At 36.7% G+C, this 20,617-nt stretch overlaps 1 protein-coding gene across 1 annotated transcript in view; it reads left to right on the plus strand.

Annotated features, from left to right (window-relative positions):
* The window catches only part of LOC124606647 (rho-related BTB domain-containing protein 1), a 385,021-nt gene that overhangs the window by 330,578 nt on the left and 33,826 nt on the right, over window positions 1-20,617 (plus strand). Inside the window, exons 10-11 of the mRNA XM_047138648.1 lie at window positions 16,675-16,788; window positions 17,543-17,713. Coding sequence (XP_046994604.1) covers window positions 16,675-16,788; window positions 17,543-17,713 — 285 coding nt within the window. The remainder of the gene's footprint in view (window positions 1-16,674; window positions 16,789-17,542; window positions 17,714-20,617) is intronic.

A 20,617-nucleotide genomic window follows, 5' to 3' on the forward strand; every position in this document is an offset into this window, starting at 1 on the left:
GATATAATACAAAAATAATTACCCTTATATTGAACCTTGTGCAACACCCAATTATGTGAGTCTCTCCAAACCAGAGAGAAATTTGTTGTCACTGTTATTAAGAGTTGCTCTTTGTTTCCTGTCCGCTAAGTATGATGGCATCCAACTAAGAGACTTTCCTTGAAAATCGGACTGTCAGTTTTCAGTGAAGCAGGTTATGATTTACAGTACTGAAAGACTTGGTAAGACCACAAAAGATATCTGACACACACATTCTATTGTTGTAACATCTGCTGACTTTAGTTACCAATTAATTATGTGTGTGGGTTGTTCTGCAACCTTTTCTGAAACCATACTGGCTATGTAAAATTATGCTCTGGGATGAATTATAATTTTCTTTCTGTTCATATACTGTTTTTTCAAATACTTTTGAGAAAACTAGCAACAACAAGATAGGCCCACCGTTTCCAATTTCATGTTGTTTACCTTTTTATGAACTGTCTGAAATTGTGCATATCTTAGTCAAACTGGAAAACACCCTTTGTCAAAAGACTGATTTTTTAATTTTATTTTACTATCCATCCATAGGTAATAAATATTGTACGGATGTTGTCTAAGTGTACACATAAATTTATTGCAAACTATTTCAAGGAAATAGAACATACAGACATGTCCATCCTTTCGGCAGGAGGTCTCTGGGACAATGGCCATTTACTATTGTGACAAAATAAAACACCTACAGCCATCCTTATGATTTTATTACATTTTGTTGCAACCAGTTTCAACACTTCAGTGTGTCATCTTCAGGCCTGTATGCATAAAACAGTAACAATAGCATTATCAACTTATCAATCAAGTTATATCTAAAAACAAAGATGATGTGACTTACCAAACGAAAGTGCTGGCAGGTCGATAGACACACAAACAAACACAAACATACACACAAAATTCAAGCTTTCGCAACAAACGGTTGCTTCATCAGGAAAGAGGGAAGGAGAGGGAAAGATGAAAGGATGTGGGTTTTAAGGGAGAGGGTAAGGAGCCATTCCAATCCTGGGAGCGGAAAGACTTACCTTAGGGGGAAAAAAGGACAGGTATACACTCGCACACACACACACATATCCATCCGCACATACACAGACACAAGCAGACAATCAAGTTATTTAGAAACAGATTAAACCAGAATGAGAAACAATGACAAGACTCTACAAGTGAATTTACACCAAACATTTGACAGAACGAACAGCTACATCCATTGTCATGTATCCAAAATATACCACACATATACAGACACTGTGTATGTGTGGATGGATATGTGTGTGTGCGTGCGAGTGTATACCCGTCCTTTTTTCCCCCTAAGGTAAGTCTTTCCGCTCCCGGGATTGGAATGACTCCTTACCCTCTCCCTTAAAACCCACATCCTTTCATCTTTCCCTCTCCTTCCCTCTTTCCTGATGAGGCAACAGTTTGTTGCGAAAGCTTGAATTTTGTGTGTATGTTTGTGTTTGTTTGTGTGTCTATCGACCTGCCAGCGCTTTTGTTTGGTAAGTTTCATCATCTTTCTTTTTAGATATATTTTTCCCACGTGGAATATTTCCCTCTATTATATATATATATATATATATATATATATATATATAGAGGGAAACATTCCACATGGGAAAAATATATCTAAAAACACAGATGATGTGACTTACCAAACAAAAGTGCTGGCAGGTCGATAGGCACGCAAATGAACACAAACATACACACTAAATTCAAGCTTTCCCAACAAACAGTTGCTTCATCAGGAAAGAGGGAAGGAGAGGGAAAGACGAAAGGATGTGGGTTTTAAGGGAGAGGGTAAGGAGTCATTCCAATCCTGGGAGCGGAAAGACTTACCTTAGGGGGAAAAAAGGACAGGTATACACTCGCTCACACACACATATCCATCCGCACATACACAGACACAAGCAGAAAACACAAAGATGTTGTTGAAAGGCAGGTGAGGTATGAGCGGCGGCAAATTGAAATTAGCAGAGATTGAGGCCTGGCGGATAACAAGAAGAGAGGATATACTGAAGGGCAAGTTCCCATCTCCGGAGTGCTGACAGGTTGGTGTTAGTGGGAAGTATCCAGATAACCCGGACGGTGTAACACTGTGCCAAGATGTGCTGGCCGTGCACCAAGGCATGCTTAGCCACAGGGTGATCCTCATTACCAACAAACACTGTCTGCCTGTGTCCATTCATGCGAATGGACAGTTTTTTGCTGGTCATTTCCACATAGAAAGCTTCATAGTGTAGGCAGGTCAGTTGGTAAATCATGTGGGTGCTTTCACATGTGGCTCTGCCTTTGATCTTGTACACCTTCCGGGTTACAGGACTGGAGTAGGTGGTGGTGGGAGGCTGCATGGGACAGGTTTTACATCGGGGGCGGTTACAAGGGTAGGAGCCAGAGGGTAGGGAAGGTGGTTTGGGGATTTCATAGGGATGAACTAAGAGGTTATGAAGGTTAGGTGGATGGCGGAAAGACACTCTTGGTGGAGTGGGGAGGATTTCATGAAGGATGGATCTCATTTCAGGGCAGGATTTGTGGAAGAGCCACATTCAGAGTCTGATCCAGTCCCGGAAAGTATATAAATATATCTGTGTGCTCATAAAATAGGCAAGTCATTTTGGTTATAAGCTTGGAAATACATGTGTACAGCCTTTACAGTAGACACTCAATTATATATAACACACAATACTGTTTATCATATTTACAATACATGACACTGCGCTTTAAAACCTGCCTGATCTAGGTAGGTTGTGTAAACTGTATATTATGACATACATTATTATTCTTAATTGTGTGTCAGTGCTAGTGCACTTCCTCCTAGTGTCACACCCAAATTTTATTATTTGCTAAATGAATAAGTAACCTCATCTTCTTGAACTTATTTGCCCATATACTCCATCAGATTATAGAATTCTATTTATATCAGCAATTTTTTCAAGATTGTAGAGAAACTCTTCTATGTTTTGAGACTTTGTAGATTCCTTGGGAGTGCTTACATTAACTTAATTCCAAAATATAAAGTCCCTTTTGCAAATAATTGTAGCCTATGTGAAAGGCACCACAATAGTGTTAATTTTTGGTATCTCATAATGCAGTCACTGTGGTCCTGAATAAGTATAGTGATTGAAAAATTAAAATATTAAGATGCTTAAAAGAATTTCTACAAGATTCTTTGCAGGTGTCTTTTAATATAATCCAAAATACTTTCATTTGTAGTGAAAAGTCCACCTGCTTAGCTGAGTGGTAACATGCTTGCCTACCAAGCAGTGGGCCCGGGTTTGATTTCCAGCCAGGTTGGAGGTTTTCTCCACTCATGTACTGGGCGTTGTTCTGTCCTTGTCATCATTTCATCATCACCAACGTGCAAGTTGCCCATTGTGGCATCACCTGAAATAAGACTTACATCTGGCGGCCGAACTTCCCTAGACAGCGCCTCCCGGTCCACAATGCCACACAATCATTTCATTAGTTTTGTAGTGAAAAAATTCTTTTCATCGTTTTGATATGGAGCTCCCTCACACTGTGAATCCATATTATATATGTAATTCAAAACAGCTATATTATGTATGTAATTCAAAATAACTATGATAGACAGTGCACAAGAGCTCTTCATACTCATACTGAGGTCATTGTCTAATTACAAATATCGCTAAGATTGACTTATTGGAAACATTGTTAACTTTTGTTTTGATTTTAGCTCACTATTGTTTGTTATACTCAGTACTTAAATCAAATTACTTTGTGCAGTTCTCCCTCATCCAAAAATAGGGCCACGTCTTGTACTTGTTGTTTTTTCTCACAAACAATATATATAGGTCTTTTTTAGATTAATAAGTTTGTTTTCCATGAGCCACTGTACTGTGTTGTTAAACATATGCAAGTGTTTTTCTCAAATGTCTCAAAATAGTTGCCTAAATGCAGCAAAGGCGTATCTTCTGCATACTGTATCTTTTTCTCATTTTCATCTCTTTGGCATTGTTTGCAAATTAATAGACCAAGGTGGGACCCTATTACAGATTCTTGAGGCTACCAATACTTTATCCTTCTAATTTCTGATCTACATAAGATGAATTGGTTCAGCCAATAGTCTAGAGGTGGTAATCAGGTCAGCCAACACACTAATGTTTGACTGGATTATAGCATCTGATAAGTGTCTTCAGTGAAGGAAAACAGATTTTTCCATTTAAAAAGGACAGGAAAGAAAATTTTAATGCTTATTCTGTAGCATCATGAACAATTCTTGTAATTAACTAATTCTGTAAACAATAATTTCCAATGTGCAGAAACCTCTGTTGATCATACAGAAAGACACAAACAGTTAGTGTTGACTTCTTAGAACTGTTACCCCATATGATTGATTTAGGAAGCAAATAACATCCTAGGACACCAATGCAGGAACATCTGTAGCAGTTTCTATTATCATTTTGAAAATTTTATGTAAGGTAACTTGACACTTTCAGCTGTAACTAGACCTTGAATATATTTTTTCAGTATTTTAGATATGTTCATGATGAGGAGATGTGTTTAAAGAAATGTATTGCTGAGGTGTGTAACTGAATATTTGTGATACCTATGTCTTACGAAAAATGCATTCTGTGATTGTCTTCAAACTCAACTCCAAAATGAGGATTTCTGGGTACTCGGAACCTCCAGACTGTTTGGAAACAGAACTACTGTGTACATATTGTAAACATCCATTCTTCTTTATGATTTATTTCACCTCATACAGTATGTGGAAAACATTAAAATCTCAATTTTCTGGGCTGTTGCCTTATTTGTTGCTATATCATGAAAACAGTTAAGGTGATGGAAGAAGGTCAAGGAAAGAAAAAAGTGTCACATTTCATAAAAATATTTCTTTTTATGATGATAGTATAGTAACTGAGCAATCATATAAATTTGAATGAAACCTTTCATTCCTTACTAGAAGCAGCAGCAACAACAACAACAACAACAACAATAGTAACAATAATAATATTAATAACACCAGTAAAATGACAGTACTAATAACAAACGTATTAAATATTATGCTCTCCTTATAAAAAGACTGAACATGTGGATGTTTTGTCTAAATACCCAAAACTGTTAAAATTTCTCCATTCTGAAGGGAAGAAACAGTGATGAAAATATATATACATTGCTAAAATTATGATTGTTCTGTTTGTTGACTGCTATGTGTTGCATCATGAAAATATAAACTTTATAACAAACATGTACATCTGCACAATGTAGCCATGCAGTTGGTGAAGTTTGCGAGTGATTAGCATATATAGATAAAATAACTTTCTTTTGCTTGCTGCATCTATCCTATCATCAATGTACTAAAAGATGCTACATTTAACTCCCCTGCCTATCTTCTCTCTCTCATCTGTATCCTTGCACTGTATCCTGTGGCTCTTGTGTTTCAGACTGTGCCACTAGGACTCTTGTTGGTAAATCATCTCACCTTGTTATTACTGTAGCAGTATTAAATGTTTGTTTTGTGATGAAATGTGGGTAGCAATAAGCATCTTATCTTGCTTGTGTTTATTGTTGTTTTTGCAGCAATCATTTCTATTGTCCTTGCAGCTAAACTGTTTTATGTGATGTCAAGCATTCTTGGCATACTAAATATCAATAACAGGGTGGTTTCTGGTTGTTCTGCCAGATGATATTACAGGATACAAAGAATACTTTAGCATGTGCGTGTGTGTGTGTGTGTGTGTGTGTGTGTGTGTGTGTGTGAAGTGAAGAGAAAGAAAGAAGGCACATGTGTCCTGGATCTTCACAATATCGATCAATGAAAATAAAACAAAAAGTAGTGATATTATTATATCATGATAGCAAGATCTCCATTTCAAAGCATTAGTACTGGCTGTTGACTTTAAAGAAAAGGTAAGAAAAGTTTCTATCTGATCAGCTGAAATGATTATCCTGATCTAATAAATTTTTCACAATGAAATTTCACAAAAACTCTTTTGCAATGTAAGCAGACTTTTAGTTAGTCTTTGCTTGGGTGACAGTTTCACTGTGTCACAGTCAATGGCATGCCCAAAAGTGTATGATGTTCTGGAATGATGAGCTTGCTGAGCTGAAGAAGCCACTTATCATGTTGTTTCTTGTACTGCTATTTGATTATGCAGGCTGAAGTATGTCATATCATATTGATTATGGATATGATAAGCATCTGGTCTGTAAAAGTCCAAATCATTTTTGATTTGTTGGAGCAAGGCACAGATCTTGGTTGAAGGACAGAAGATACATTTGTATGATACATATGTTTGCTGATATGTTGACAGCACAGGATAAGTATGCAATAAATTTTGTCTTCTCCTACTCATTCAGTTCCTTCTTATTCTGTACTCACTCTCTTATGAAATATGTTGAACTTGATACTTTATGTAGCCATTCTTACTTGGTTATTTCTGGAGAAAACTGTTCTCAGCTGGGATAATTTGATGCTAAACTTCTTCTGTTGGCTTGTGCACTGTAAATAGGCACCTCAGTATGCCATTGCATCCAGATTGGTGGTAAGAACTGGATGCATACAAATACTATTGTTGTATGTCAGTTTGTACTAGTTTTTTCCCCTTTGGTGTCCAGGAAAAATAACTGATGGTGCTTTTCCACGTCCACAGTAAAAGTATTACTTTAATTGAGAGAGTCCAGACAACAGAGGGAAATCAGTAGCATAAGTTGTCTCTATACTATGAATTTATCTCAGACACATTTTAAAAACAAAATTGGCTGCAGTACTGTTAATAATGCAGCATTCTCTTCAGAGTACACTACAAAGAGATTACTGACAACCAAAGACACAGGTCTTGTTTTGTTGACAGCATCTGTTCCTAGTACACCCCACTGAACAGGAAGTGTGTTTCTAAGTCAATTCAAGTATGAAGTAGTCCACCATACAGCTGTCAATTTTTCAGTGACTGTTTATGCCAACTCATTTAATAGAGTCCACATGAACATTGAGACTGCATTAAAACTCCCTATACCAAATGAGGTAGCACAGTAATGAGACACTGGACTCACATTCAGGAGGAAAATTGTTCAAATTCCTGTACAGCCATCTGGATTTATGTTTTCTGCAGTTTCCACAAATTACTCAAGGCAGATACCAGGCTGGTTCCTTTGGAAAGAATGTGGCCTATTTCTTTCCCCATCCTTCCCCAGTTTGATCTCTAATGGATTTGTCAGTGTGGCTTGGTGGCTCAGTGCCAGATTATGGATTCAAAGTTCTTGGGTTTAATACCTGGAGAGTGTAGCATTTTTATGTGTCACTTTTTACTTCCTTCACCTTTGACAGTATCTGTTAATGTGAAGAATTCTAAGTTGCATTGTTGTTTGGAATCCATGTTAAACTGTAGGTCCATCTAAAGCAGGTTGATAGATCAGTTCAGAGGTTGGAAGAAGGCAAAGACGTACCATCTCTAATTGGACCACTATTAGTGAAATGCTGTAGTGTTCAAACCAACCTTCATGTTGATGACAGCTTTACCTATTTTTTACTGTTGACAGGATGTAAAGGTCCTAATCTTCCTTTTCCTTAAAATCCCTTGGAACCAATGTCACTAAAGGGAAGCTACTTTAAATGACCAATAAAGTCTGTTGAGAATTTTGTAAATCTTCCTCATAATTCCCTATAAATACCAAATAGTGTTCTTAAGTGTGTTGGCAGTTGTATATGGCTGCACTGATGTTACTGACCAGGACAGGAAAGAATTGTTTCCCTATGCCTCTAAGACAGAATGGTCATTGGTAAGCTAAGACTTTTTTGGGTAGACTGAGTTTTTTAATATGTACCTACTTGTTGCTTTACATTTTATCCCAATATAACATTGATTTTTTGCATTTCTGAGTTGTATCAAACAGTGCAAAAATGCATTGGCACTGCTCATATCAGCTAACTAGGCAGCCATTTCCATATACTCTCCAAAAATGTATAGAGGATTGCCAACCATATATTGAGTTCCATTTGGTTAGATAATGATGGCAGAATAGTTGGTTGCCAAAATTTACATGGCTTTATAGCAGAAAACCCAGAAACCATCCAGATATACTATTTCTGATGTAGTTTTTATTTCTACACTGTCCAGAATTGTTGTATATTGTATATAGTAATTTAATTTATGTGTTTTCCCTTTATGCTTTTTACTGTACTTAGTCAGCTCTGTTAATTTTCAATATGCAAAGATGATAGTATTGCTAATTGTTGTTTTGCCATGTGTAGCAGTTATGTGGCATGCCATACTAGAGAAAATTGTTAAATTTTAATATTTTTGTAGGTTCTTACACAATTATTTTCTGTTTGTACACAACATTTTGTACATTGCTCTAAAATTTAACAAAAATATGTATGAAGTACCTTACAGTATACATTTATAAACTACTTTTATTAGTATGTTAAGAAAAAATCTATACTTGTTCATTCTTAATTATAACGACCTAAGATTCAATATGATTTTTTATAATGACTTTCAAACATTTTTTCTGCCAAGATAGGAAACTATATTCTACGGTCAACAGATTGGCATAGATGTTTCATTCTGCACTCATATGAAAATGGTACGAATGATATAATAGCTAAATACTATGTTCCCTGATGCCAGTCTGTACTGAAATATTTAAAAAATAGAAGTAAACCACTGTATGGCATCACTAATAATTCACATGAATGGATAAAGTCACTGCCATTTATTAGTCTCTCCATATGCTCAGCTCTTATTCCTTCATTTATTAATTTTTTGTATTGGTTTGAGGGTGGATGAAAATACCTTACTAAAACAGTAATTCCAAAGCTCTGTGGCCATGTTTAATTAGTTAAGACTTCTGATGGTACACTTACAAAATTTATTAAATTATCAAGGAATCAAATAAACATGCATTTCACATGTAATTCTAAATAAATCCTACTGCATTAAACAAAATGCTATTTACCTTGACCTATGTGCCAGTCTGTCTGGTTGAATGAAGGTTTATTCATCTTTTATACTCATCAGCTGCTGACAAAAACTGAGAGAAAGTACTTGGTATTAGAATATCTGTTCCCAAGTTTTCACAATGTGGTTGCAGGTGCTAAACCATGAAAGATCATATTTTCTAATGACTTAACAAAATCCAAACCAAAAAATATGAAATACAAATCCATGGTTGGCAGTTCATAAATCCATTGTACCTATGTCTGAGTGACTAAGTACAACATAAATAATGGGAGGAGTAAAGATAACAGCTCGCTGTAGTTGAGATGTTGAATGGTCAATAGGCACATAAACAAGACTGAAAACCAAATGCTTGCACTCTGTTGAGTTCAATTCAATTTATTTAGCACCCTTGTATTTCATAACATACAATGATATAGGATTTGTTATACAAGTTATTACACAGATAACAGTACATGAAGTTCGTAATTTATGTCTCACATCTCACTGTCAAGGAACATTGAGCATGTACATAGAAGAGTAGTGTAAGTGATCAGCAACTTACTTGACATGTGGGAGAACATCAGAGATATTGGCTATGAACATTCATTATTTCCAGGTTATGTTTTTTTGTGTGTAATCATCAAGTGATGACTTCTTCAAATGTCGTATAATAAATATCGCATTTGTATAAAAAGGTATATTATGTATCATATTTATTTGCAAAGGTTAATCCATAATATAATAAATAAATATAAGTGTTTTAACAGAGTAGACTGAATAGGGAGGTAGTAGGTCCCTCGGTTATTTGCAAATATTTGTATGTACTTCTAACTTAACAATTATGGTTGTCCAACACAAGTTATTTCACTCTCTGCAGCTGACCTTATTGCTTCTTTCATCCTTTACAAAAGTCTACAGTCTGTAATAGCTTGCAGTTTTTGCTGACAGGTTCAATTTGGTTTTGTAGCCTAGAGAAGGGACTAGAAGGCTTTACAATTCTTTCTGTGAATTCAGGCACTTATTTACAAGAAAATATTTTAATTTTGCTGTAAATGCATTTCCAGTATTTGCTGTTAGGGTTTTCTGCGATTTATTCTACCACATTAAGCCACTGATACATGGGCTGTGCTCTGTTAGTTTTAATATTCTTCATTCTCTTTAATAACTGTGCTTAATTCTTGTATTGTTACGTATTTCACCTTGATGATTGCAAAAAATTGGTAAATCTTTATGCACATGAGTAGTATTCAGTGAAATATTTATTTTGGATAAGAGCATCATGACAGATCTCCCTGTACCCCAGCCCTTGTATCAGCTCTCTTTTGTAGCACTAATGTTCCATTCAAGCACATTTCAGCAGCACAACCTCACTGTTCTGTCCCACAGTTTATAGATGAGAAAACTGCCCCATAGTATACTGTTCTCAGAGTTTTATTACATAATTTTGTGGGCAACTGGTTAAATAAGTACCAGATGTTTATAATTAAACTGACGGTTGCAACACAGGCCGTGTACATTGCAGGAAGCTAAAACATTGTAGGTACTACCCAGCCATGATATTATTGCACTTGGTCTCTTGTGGTCATTACTGGATACATGTGGTGATGTTGCAGTGAACAAGTACAGTGGTAACTAAGGAAAACACATTGCACTCTGGATGATTTCAAGACAACTATGCATGTGATATCAAGTGTTTCAGCATGTCATCACAAAATACTATGATAAAAACTCGAGATAAACAGACTGAAGTGCCGTCACTCTCAGGTGCAATAATATTGGGGTCAACTAATACGTTCATTAATCAGTGAATTCACTGAGTATGCTGAAAAAAGTAATAGTGCCACTTTCTACCACCATGTGAAAATGTGGGACTGTAAACAGTTAGAATGTGGGTGCAGGAAAGAGGGACGAATGACAAGCATATGATCTGGCATGTTTATTAGGGTATAGTCACAAATGGCAACATGTGTTGAATATAGTCTTATGACTGAATGACATGAGGGATCCATAACACGGCATGGTTGATAGTTGCTTGCAGCATATCTGGTGTAATCAGAGAGATAAGTCACCGTATGCTATCCTTCAGATCAGGAAGATTCCGGATGCACCCCTGATAGACACAATGTTTCAGATATCACCACAACCAGAAGCCATATGGATTTATGTCAGGGGATCTGGAAGGCCACAAACCTTCAAATCGCCCAGAGGTGGTGTGGTCATTACCAGTTGTTCCTCGAAGCAAATCTTTCACCTGGAAAGTGATATGTGGTACCACCCTATATTACATGAAATTGGTTGTGTGGACACAGTTGTATTCTTGCAAACCTGGAAGCATGTGTTGCACAAGGCATGTAAATGTCACTGTACACCCAATAGGTGTCATCTCGTTAAAGAAATGGACTGAGAATCAAGGTACTTGTGAAACCAAACTACACAGTCACATAAGCTTGGTGCAGTGGATGTTTCTGCACAGAATGTGGAAGAGTAGAACTACATATGTAACACTTCTATGCATTCATGGCATCATGCAGAGTAAAATGTGCCTTGTACATCCAAAGAATTTTACCTGGCCACATGTCATCCATTTCCATGTACTCCAAAAAATGAAGTGCAAAGTCACAGTATTGCAGCCTACCATGGGCCTTCATTATTTGTAGACAATGTCCCACAAATTTATCGTATATATATGGCATGAGCTACCTGCTTTGGACTCCAGTAACTATGATTTTGTCTTAGGGTCTTTTAGGCCCTGGTTACTAAAATATTTAGTCACTTCCCATGCCCCATGGGTTGAAACATGTTTTATCTGTTTCTCATTGTCGTCATAAAATAGTAGGAATGTGCCATCAGCGTACATAATTATATGGGAGTTAAAAGATTGTACATCTTTCATATACAATAGAAAAGGAATTGGTCTCAGTATTAACCCTCGTGGCATGCTTTGCAATACAGTTTGTCCATAGCCTGGATGTTGATTTTTCTCACCCCATTTTGATAATATAAACCTGTGCATCATTTTCTTTTGGTTTTGGTAAGTTGACAGGAGATCAAGAGATTTGTACCTGATACTGCATACTTTCAGTTTCTGTAGGAGGAGCACATCATTGAGCAGATGATATGTCTTTGTAAGATCTAGAAATATGCCCACAGCATTGTGCAAAAACTATGTGACAGCTGTACTGGTGTTGAGATTATTTCAAAATCCATGTTGAGTTTTTGCAATGAGATTGTTTTAGTGAAAAAAAGACACTATCTGCAGTAGCATCACTGGTTGAAGAGGAATCATTGTGAACATGGGAATCAGTGATACTGATCTGTAGTTTTATGTTTTCTACTTTGTATTGGTCTGACAATGCTCCTTTTCATTGCACTGGGACATCCGTGAAAAGATGTGACAGTACATGATGTAATAAAAAGCATTTGCTGCAATGCTTTTCCTAGTGATTTGTTAAATGTATATGAGCCACTAAGAGCACCAAAAGACATATCAAACACCCTGGAACACTCTCTGTCTCAAAATATTTGTAGCCTACAGTCGCAGACTTCTTGTAGCTAAGCACATGCTCAAGAAAAAGAAAAGAAATTCATAATTCACATATTGCTTGGCACTGAAAGTTAGTTAAAATTCACAACTAAGATTTTTTAACAAACTTAAGTGTGTGAAGTGGGGATCTAAAACAGAAAACTAATATAATGCATTTCATACAGTAGATGAGGAGCTTACAGTGGATAATAATAATAAAATTAAAACTGCGTGTGATAGAATTTGGAAAGAAGAAAGGTTTTTAATTTGAATATGCTAAATGTGTGCATGTCAACAGTATTAAGAATAGTTTTTATTTATTTATTGGTAGTTGCAGAAATGGTGACTGTTGTGAATAGATTTTAACCATATTTAAGAACAAAAGTAGGTTTGGGACATATCTTGTAATATTTGTGGTTGGATTTTCTATTGTTTGGCAGGCATTGCTATAGGTTCCTAAAATGTACATAATGTCATGAACATACAAAGGTATAATGGTACTGGTGCTTGTAAGAGGTTGGACTAACAGGGACATAAAGAATGCATATAAATAAGACTGAGAGAACAGATGAAGACTTGTTTGGTTTACCAGAGGCTATTGTAGAGTGTCAATAATTTGAATTAACAGATATGTAGTCTCATGAAAAGCAGTCCCAAATGGAAGTATCCTCTGATATCCACTTTTAAGTAACAGGACAGCATAGATTCAGAGGGAGATCTGCTTCAAGGCCATGTAATATATGCCCTATGGAATGAGATAATCTCTTCAGTACTGCTCACTCTAAATTTCATCTGCGCTACAAGTGGCAGTTGTTAATACCTCCCCCCCCCCCCCCACCTCCCCCCACACAAGCTCATATTTTGTTCATTGTGGCTACCATGTTTTCATTAATAAGAAAAGTATTTTACTTATCCTACTTCTAGGATGATTGAGAATGCTGTTGATTAATAGTAGAAATGCAATCTGTTTTCACTACACAGACAACAGAAACTGCTGGACATTGAGTGAATAGGAATAGTCCACTTCAGCACACAATGAGTTTTTAAAACAGAATGCTTATTATTATTATTATTATTATTATTATTATTACTGTTATTATTATTTATCATATGGGTGTACGTATACAGTTCATAGCAGTTTTTTACACAGTTAAGTATGAAATGAGTATGCAAGAGCTCTAGTCTTGATTAACCTTACAGGGTGATGTCAAAGGAGTCTATCTGTTCCATTGTTTTTTGAAGAGGCGTTGATGACATGCAACCAGGTTCCACTGAAACATCTAGTGGGACATTCCTGTGCAATGCATTCAGTGGTCTGCTCTGAAGTTTCACAGTCACACAGTCCCCATTTATACACAAAGGATTTAGTTCTCCCATATTCACTCTGGATCCTGTTTATCTGACACCAGGTTCTTCTAGGCAGATGCAAATCTGATACACTTATGGGGTCTTAAAGGCCATGAAAGTGTTTGCTGATGTTTTTTTCATGTCTCCTTTCACACATCTTCAGCCTTCAGCACCTGGATCTCAGGAACTGTCCACAATGGTTTCCTTAACTTCAGATACATGCTGGGTGAACTGAGAACAATTTCCCAGGCAGGCAATCTTTTCCCCTTCACGGCTCACTGTGCTTGTCCTCTCAGATTTGGGGAAGCAACATTACTGAGAGCAGGCAGCCACGGTAAAGGAGTTGATCTTGATCGCAAAGTGCCCATTGTGATTCTCATGGTATTATTCAATGAACATCAGTGTTACTGACATGCACACTCTTGTACCATACTGGTGTGCAATATTGAACCACAGGTTATGCAAGAGACAAAGCCACTGTGTAGAGGGTGTCAGTCTGAGCCCCCCAAGAAGTTCCAGCTAGTTTCCAGATGATTTTGTTCCAGCTCTTTAACTTTTCTGCAAGTGATGTGAGATGAGTCTTGAATGATAATGAACAATCGACTGAATTCCAAGATTCTTAAGGGGAAGGTTGTTCTTAACCATTTTGTTGCGGAAGGTGACTTTTAGTGGCTGGTTTGCTAAGCTGTTGTTTGGATGGAAAGCTATCACTTAAGTTTTTGTAAGGTTAGGGCACAATCTCCAGTTCCTGTAATAACCACAAGGTAGTCTCAGATCTTGTGTGAGCACATTTTCTCCCTTCTCTAGTTGCTTGCTTTGGAATGAAATGGCAGTATCATTTGCATAGCAGAACTTCTCGGATACAGATTATGGTGTGTCACTTATAACAGGTTGACAACAGTGGGGCCAGTGCAGATACTTGCGGTAGACTGTTCTTTATTGTATATGACTTGCTTGTTTTGTCATGAAGACAGACTCAGAAATACCAGATTTTCAATGTATAGAATATCAGTTTTCTTAGCCTTATGCAAGGTACAATTTGCTTTAGCTTTAACATTAGTCCATCCAGCCACATTGTATTATAAGCAGCAGCTAGGCCCACAAACACTACTGACGTTTTTAGTTCTTTCTGGAAACCAGCTTCAATTTAAGTTATATCCCAACTACTTGCTCCCAGCAGCTGCTGCTTTGCCTGAAAACTGCTTGGTAGAAGAATGCTGCTCCCTTAGGATGGATTGTGACTGTTAAGTTACAGATTCAGATTCTGTTCAGTTAGGCTGTCGTATTTTATGCATTTTTAATGTGAAATACACTTCACAGGTACAAAACTTTTTCTAAAGTTTATGTTGGATTTTCGTATTTGAGTTTTTGTGCCCTAAAAGGATACATTTGGATATGTTAATTTCTCCATTTTTTTTCATTTTTACTTTGTATTGTGTAATTTGTAACAAATTGTTCACTGAGTTAACATGCAGTAGTTTCTTCAATGCTAAGAATATAAACCTTGCTGCAAGTTTATTTCTGCTGCATTTGTCACAAATCTTTGAAATACCCTTCAATTTGTTCACAATAACTCAGCTAAGGTATTCTAGATGATAATTAATTGGTGTACATATGCGCAAATTGTGCTTCACTCCTCATACTTATTGTGCGAGATGGATCTAGGATCATGCATCAATACGTATTTCATGTGTCCCAGTTTTTATTTTTCCTACTTCATGTTTTGCACTTTCTGGAATGGATTTTAACTATATCTAAAGTCAAAAAGTCTACAGTCTTTGTTTTTAAGTGAACTGTTCTACATGACCATCCTTGATGTTTTGACTGAAGAGTTTTAAATCAGCTCTGGTGATCTATGTTTAAAACCAATTTTTAACTCATGTTTCATGGATTTTGGGGAAAAAACCTGTTTTTTTCTAGTAAAAATCTACTCTATCTCATGTGTGTATTGTCTTGGAAATAAATATCACTCTAAGATTTGTTTATTTCAAGATGCATTAGAGATACAGGCAATGAATTCATTAAACTGCATTCCTATTCTCGTAGAAATCTTTCACTCCACAGCAGAATGTGTACAGTAAGGAAACTTCCTGATGGATGAAAATTTATTAAATCTTGTGGTGAACTACATATAGACTGTCTCCATGTTATTTACTGCAAACATCCTTTCTCCTATGAGTGGTAGTTCAGTAAGATATACACAAGCCTGTGTGGACTTTGAAAAATATCAGCAAATCAGAAATATAGACTGAAATGTGAAATGCACTTGGATAACACATTTCTTAGGAGCATTTCCTGCAAAAGGCAAGCATGAAGTTCAAGCCCAAGGCTACATAATTTTAATGCGCCAGGAAGTTTCAGTATATTTAGATTATTTTTTTTACTTGACACGATGGAAGATATCATAAGAATCCCATTATGGTAAAAGAACTAGTGTACATATTTTCCATCCTGTTTCTTTAATATGTTGGTAGTTTTAATCTAGTGGCATAGACAATTCTGCTTGCAATGTGTGCATCTTAGGCATGGCTTGGGCTTAGATTTTAATTAGCGGTCACATATAGACTTGCATTTCCCTCATAAAATTGTAAATTATAATAAGAAATGCATTGTTGTTGCATGAGGTCACTGAGAAATGCTGAATGTCACTTTCAAAATCAAGTGATAATTAAAAAAGCAGCTAATAAATTATTATAATGAAACTTTTAAATACATAGAAAATTAAAATTTTGCCTTGTCAGTACAAGTGCAGGGTCTCATATTACACATATTTTATTTATCTCTAGCATTAAACTTTCAATGCATATATGCGAACTATCTGATACCTACATTAAAACTGAAATCTTGATTAACTATTTATTCTTATGTATTTATGTGCAGGAAATAAGACAGGCAGCTGAATTCCTTGAATTACCAGAACTGCTCAGTTTTGTCAGCAACATTCAAGCTCATGAAGAATTTCTGAATGCTGATGTGAAACAGCAATATCGGAAGGTAATATTTGTGAATTTTGTCTGAAGAATGTAAATTAATGTTCATGACTCACTTAAGATATATCTAACAAAACAGGCCACAACTTAAAAGTGAAATCAACTAAGAACTTAATACTGGCAGGCTTAAAAGGCAAAGCTAACCATCAGTATCAACATTGTTAATATAAGGACACCTCACAATAATAACTGTTTAAGTCTATATTCCTCTTGTGCTTGTCAAAAGGTGGAGTTTAGAGAAATGGGTCTGCTTTCCCTTAAAGGATAGTTGTGCATGAAGCTCAGACATAATGACGTCAAAGTGCAAATGGAGTAATGAAATTTATACCTCTCACATGGTTTATCTGACAGAATGAGGCTTAGTAACCGTAGCCACAGAAATTAGAAGGAATGATTAACATAACTAAACACTTATTGCTTAGTTGATAATGAATCATGCAGATGTAGTGACACATTATTCATGGTAATATATCCATCAAGCTGACATAGCTGCTGAGTAGCCATGCGAACACTTACAGAAGCCTAAACGAAATAGTAATATGTAGGTCACTGCATGGTCCAAGACTGAAATTCAGAAATTTTGTTTCTCAGTATCTAGTTCATGTACATTACAACAAATAAAAAGCTTCTGCGGTATTCAGGTGGAATTATTTTCACGTGTGGACATTTATCATGGGATGCCTGTTATGGTCAATACTTGGAAATTTCTAATATTTCATTAAACATATTAAAAACATTTTTTTTCTTTGTTTGTACAGGAAGTACGCCGTCGGTTGGAAGATCTGTGTCTTGGCCAGGGATTGTTCTCTGACATTGTTTTCCAACTGGATGATGGCTCATACAGTGCCCATCGTCCAATGTTAATGGCTCGTTGTGATATGATGAAAGCAATGTTTTCAGGGGACTTCAGGGAAAGTAGTGCCAAAGTGGTCAGTATACAAACAAATAATATTACTGGATGGTTGAATGTCTCTTTTTTTCTCCTAATGACAGACATATAGACCAGATAACAGTTCCAGCAGTTCCACTGAATTCTGTAAAGATTTACAGAGTCTCTTACTTTTCAGTAGATATTTGGGATAACTAAGAATCTTCATTCGGCATTAGTCATGTGTGTGTGGGGGGGGGGGGGGGGGGGGCAGCATACACACAAGTAATTACAGGTAGCTCTAGTCTTATGTAAAAGACAATCAGATAAATGGCAATCAAGCATTCTGCCATTTTCCTTTTCACTGCAAAAAGTTTTGAAGTAATAGGTTTAACGTCAGAAGAGGCACCAATGTTAGCACTGAATAGGGGATCATGGAGGAATTTTATAAGGGGGGCTATGCTCCAGACTGAACGCTGAAAGGCATAATCAGTCTTAAATGATGATGATGATGATGATGATGCAAAATTGTAATATAAATATAAATTGGCTCATTCCACATCACAATTATAATTCATGGAACATGGAAATAATGAACTAGTTAATGAAAACCCAAAACATACAATTTTGCGTACAACATTTCAATGACTGACCTAGCTGACTACATCAGGTTCTCTAACCAGTAGTCATAGGTTTCTTTGCTGCTTGGACACCAACCTCTTTACAGTAGAGTAGAACAGAATAGACTCTTTACTTGTCTTCCCACATTTTTCACATAGTTGGCTTTATCTTTTTAATATATTGTTGATGCCTGCTCCTATTTACAGCCAAATTTAACTCCCTTTCTCTGTTGCATCCTTTAATATACATTCTTCTTTAACCCATGCAGTTATTTTATGGAATGCTCATAGCATCATTATTTTCAGGCTCTTGAGAATGTTATGACAAGTGAGATTGAGCGCGGGGACCTAAACCTTGTTTATGTTGGAATGCCTCCCTAGTTTATAAAATTTTTGAAACTGTTATTTCAACAGACACCTTCATTACTGAATGCAAGAAACTCTTACCCTAAACCATAATACTTGCCGTTTTCATGAATAGCTGAATATCAGCAGAACCGAGAAGAGAGATGGATGAAGTATCAAGGTGCAAGGGCCGCTTGCCAAGGAGGACACAATACCAAGTGGTAGTCGAGCTAAACACAACTGACTGATGGTGGACAAAGCACAGCCTAGACAAGCCCAAAGCAGCCACTGCAACAATGAGGTGCAAAGCAAAAATCTTTCCACAATGATGTGAGCAGGCTAAGAAAAAGAGAGACAAAATCTGAAACACAAGCAGTGAGAAAAGCCAAGTGCCAAGTGGGTTGTTATCGAATAGTCCATAGAACAGTGATCATAGTAACTGATAAGATCAGTGGTGAGTACAGAATTGACTGACTATTTGCTGGGTGGCCAAATTTATACCAGCCAAGAGGAACACAGTTGGCTGGTATATTCATGGGGTGAGGCAGGTGGCATGCTCGCTATGCGAGTGCAGTGCTGCAGTGATACCATGTGCTCTATAGGCCACCTGGGTCAATTTCCTTCAGCAGGCATTCAATTTCTGCAGAGCCCAGTATCAGAATAGTGTTATTTTTGCTCTTTATTTAATGTTAATATTCCAGCCAGTGGTCAGTATAAGATAACTTTCTTGACTGAGAAGTCAGGTGCATCACTGATGTTCTTTCCACCTCTTCACAACTATTCTGAGTGTTTGTTTCACATGCAGTATGCCACATAATCACGTAATGTGGTATTTACGTGATTTTTGGAGGTCTATACCATATTTAACATACCAATATCCACCTGGACAAGGAGTGAGCTATCTTGTTCTCTTCACAGACATTGCTTTAGCTGCAACACAAGTTCCTTTTGTCAATATGACATTGTTTTAGTTGCAGCACAAGTTCCTCTTATCAATTTGATTACTCTTTCCTTTGGAACATTGTTTGTAGGAGTTGTAGTTCTTCAGTGAAGCTTTCCTTGTTTGACAGTAGGTGATCTCTATGACCAGAGTCCTCATAATCTCTGACAAATTATTGTGTGCATGGAGACAGAGGACATTATTTGTAGATTTTCTATACATATCATGGTTAAGGGGTCTACTTACACTTCTCTTAATAAATACATTGAGGGAATACAGCTGTTCTACTATTCTAATTTCCATTGTGAATTTTGTATTAGGCTGGGGGCAGTTAAGGTGGCCAGTACCAAAAATCATTGATCTATCGACAGAAATGTCGTAGCAGATATGAAAATCAGTAAGTTAACATATTTTGTATATTTTCATTCTTTGAAGTAGTAAGGGATAATATTTTGGGATAAATCCTACCTTAGTATTCATTGTGTACAAGAAAGTAATCATAACTGTGTGGGGTTCATATATGCACATGGTCAGGTATCTGTTAAAATACTTGGGAATAATAATCGCAGCCTCACAGTATGTATATTCTAAGACAAAAAAAATATCACGAAGAAATTATCTGATGGGACAGAAATCAGTAGATTTGATGTGCATGTACAGACAAACACATGATTTCAATTTCAGAAAAATTGGAGGATTTATGCAAGAGAAAGAGCTCCAAAAATTGAGCAAGTCAGTAATTTGGTGGTCCACCTCCGGCCATCATGCAAGCAGTTGTTTGGCCTGATATTGATCGATACAGTTGTTGGATGAGCTACTGAGCAATATCTTGCCAAATTCTATCCTATTTGCATGTTAGATTGTCAAAATCCTGAGATGGTTGGAGGGCCCTGCTCATAATGCTCCAAACATTCTCAATTGGGGAGAGATCTGGCAACCCTGCTGGCCAAGGTAGGGTCTGGCAAGGGTAAGACAATCAGTAGAAATTCTTGCCATATGCAGGCAGGCACTATCATGCTGAAATATAAGCCCAGAATGGGTCACCATGGAGGGCAAAAAA

This window comes from Schistocerca americana, chromosome 3, assembly GCF_021461395.2.
Source record: "Schistocerca americana isolate TAMUIC-IGC-003095 chromosome 3, iqSchAmer2.1, whole genome shotgun sequence".
Lineage (NCBI taxonomy): Eukaryota > Metazoa > Arthropoda > Insecta > Orthoptera > Acrididae > Schistocerca > Schistocerca americana.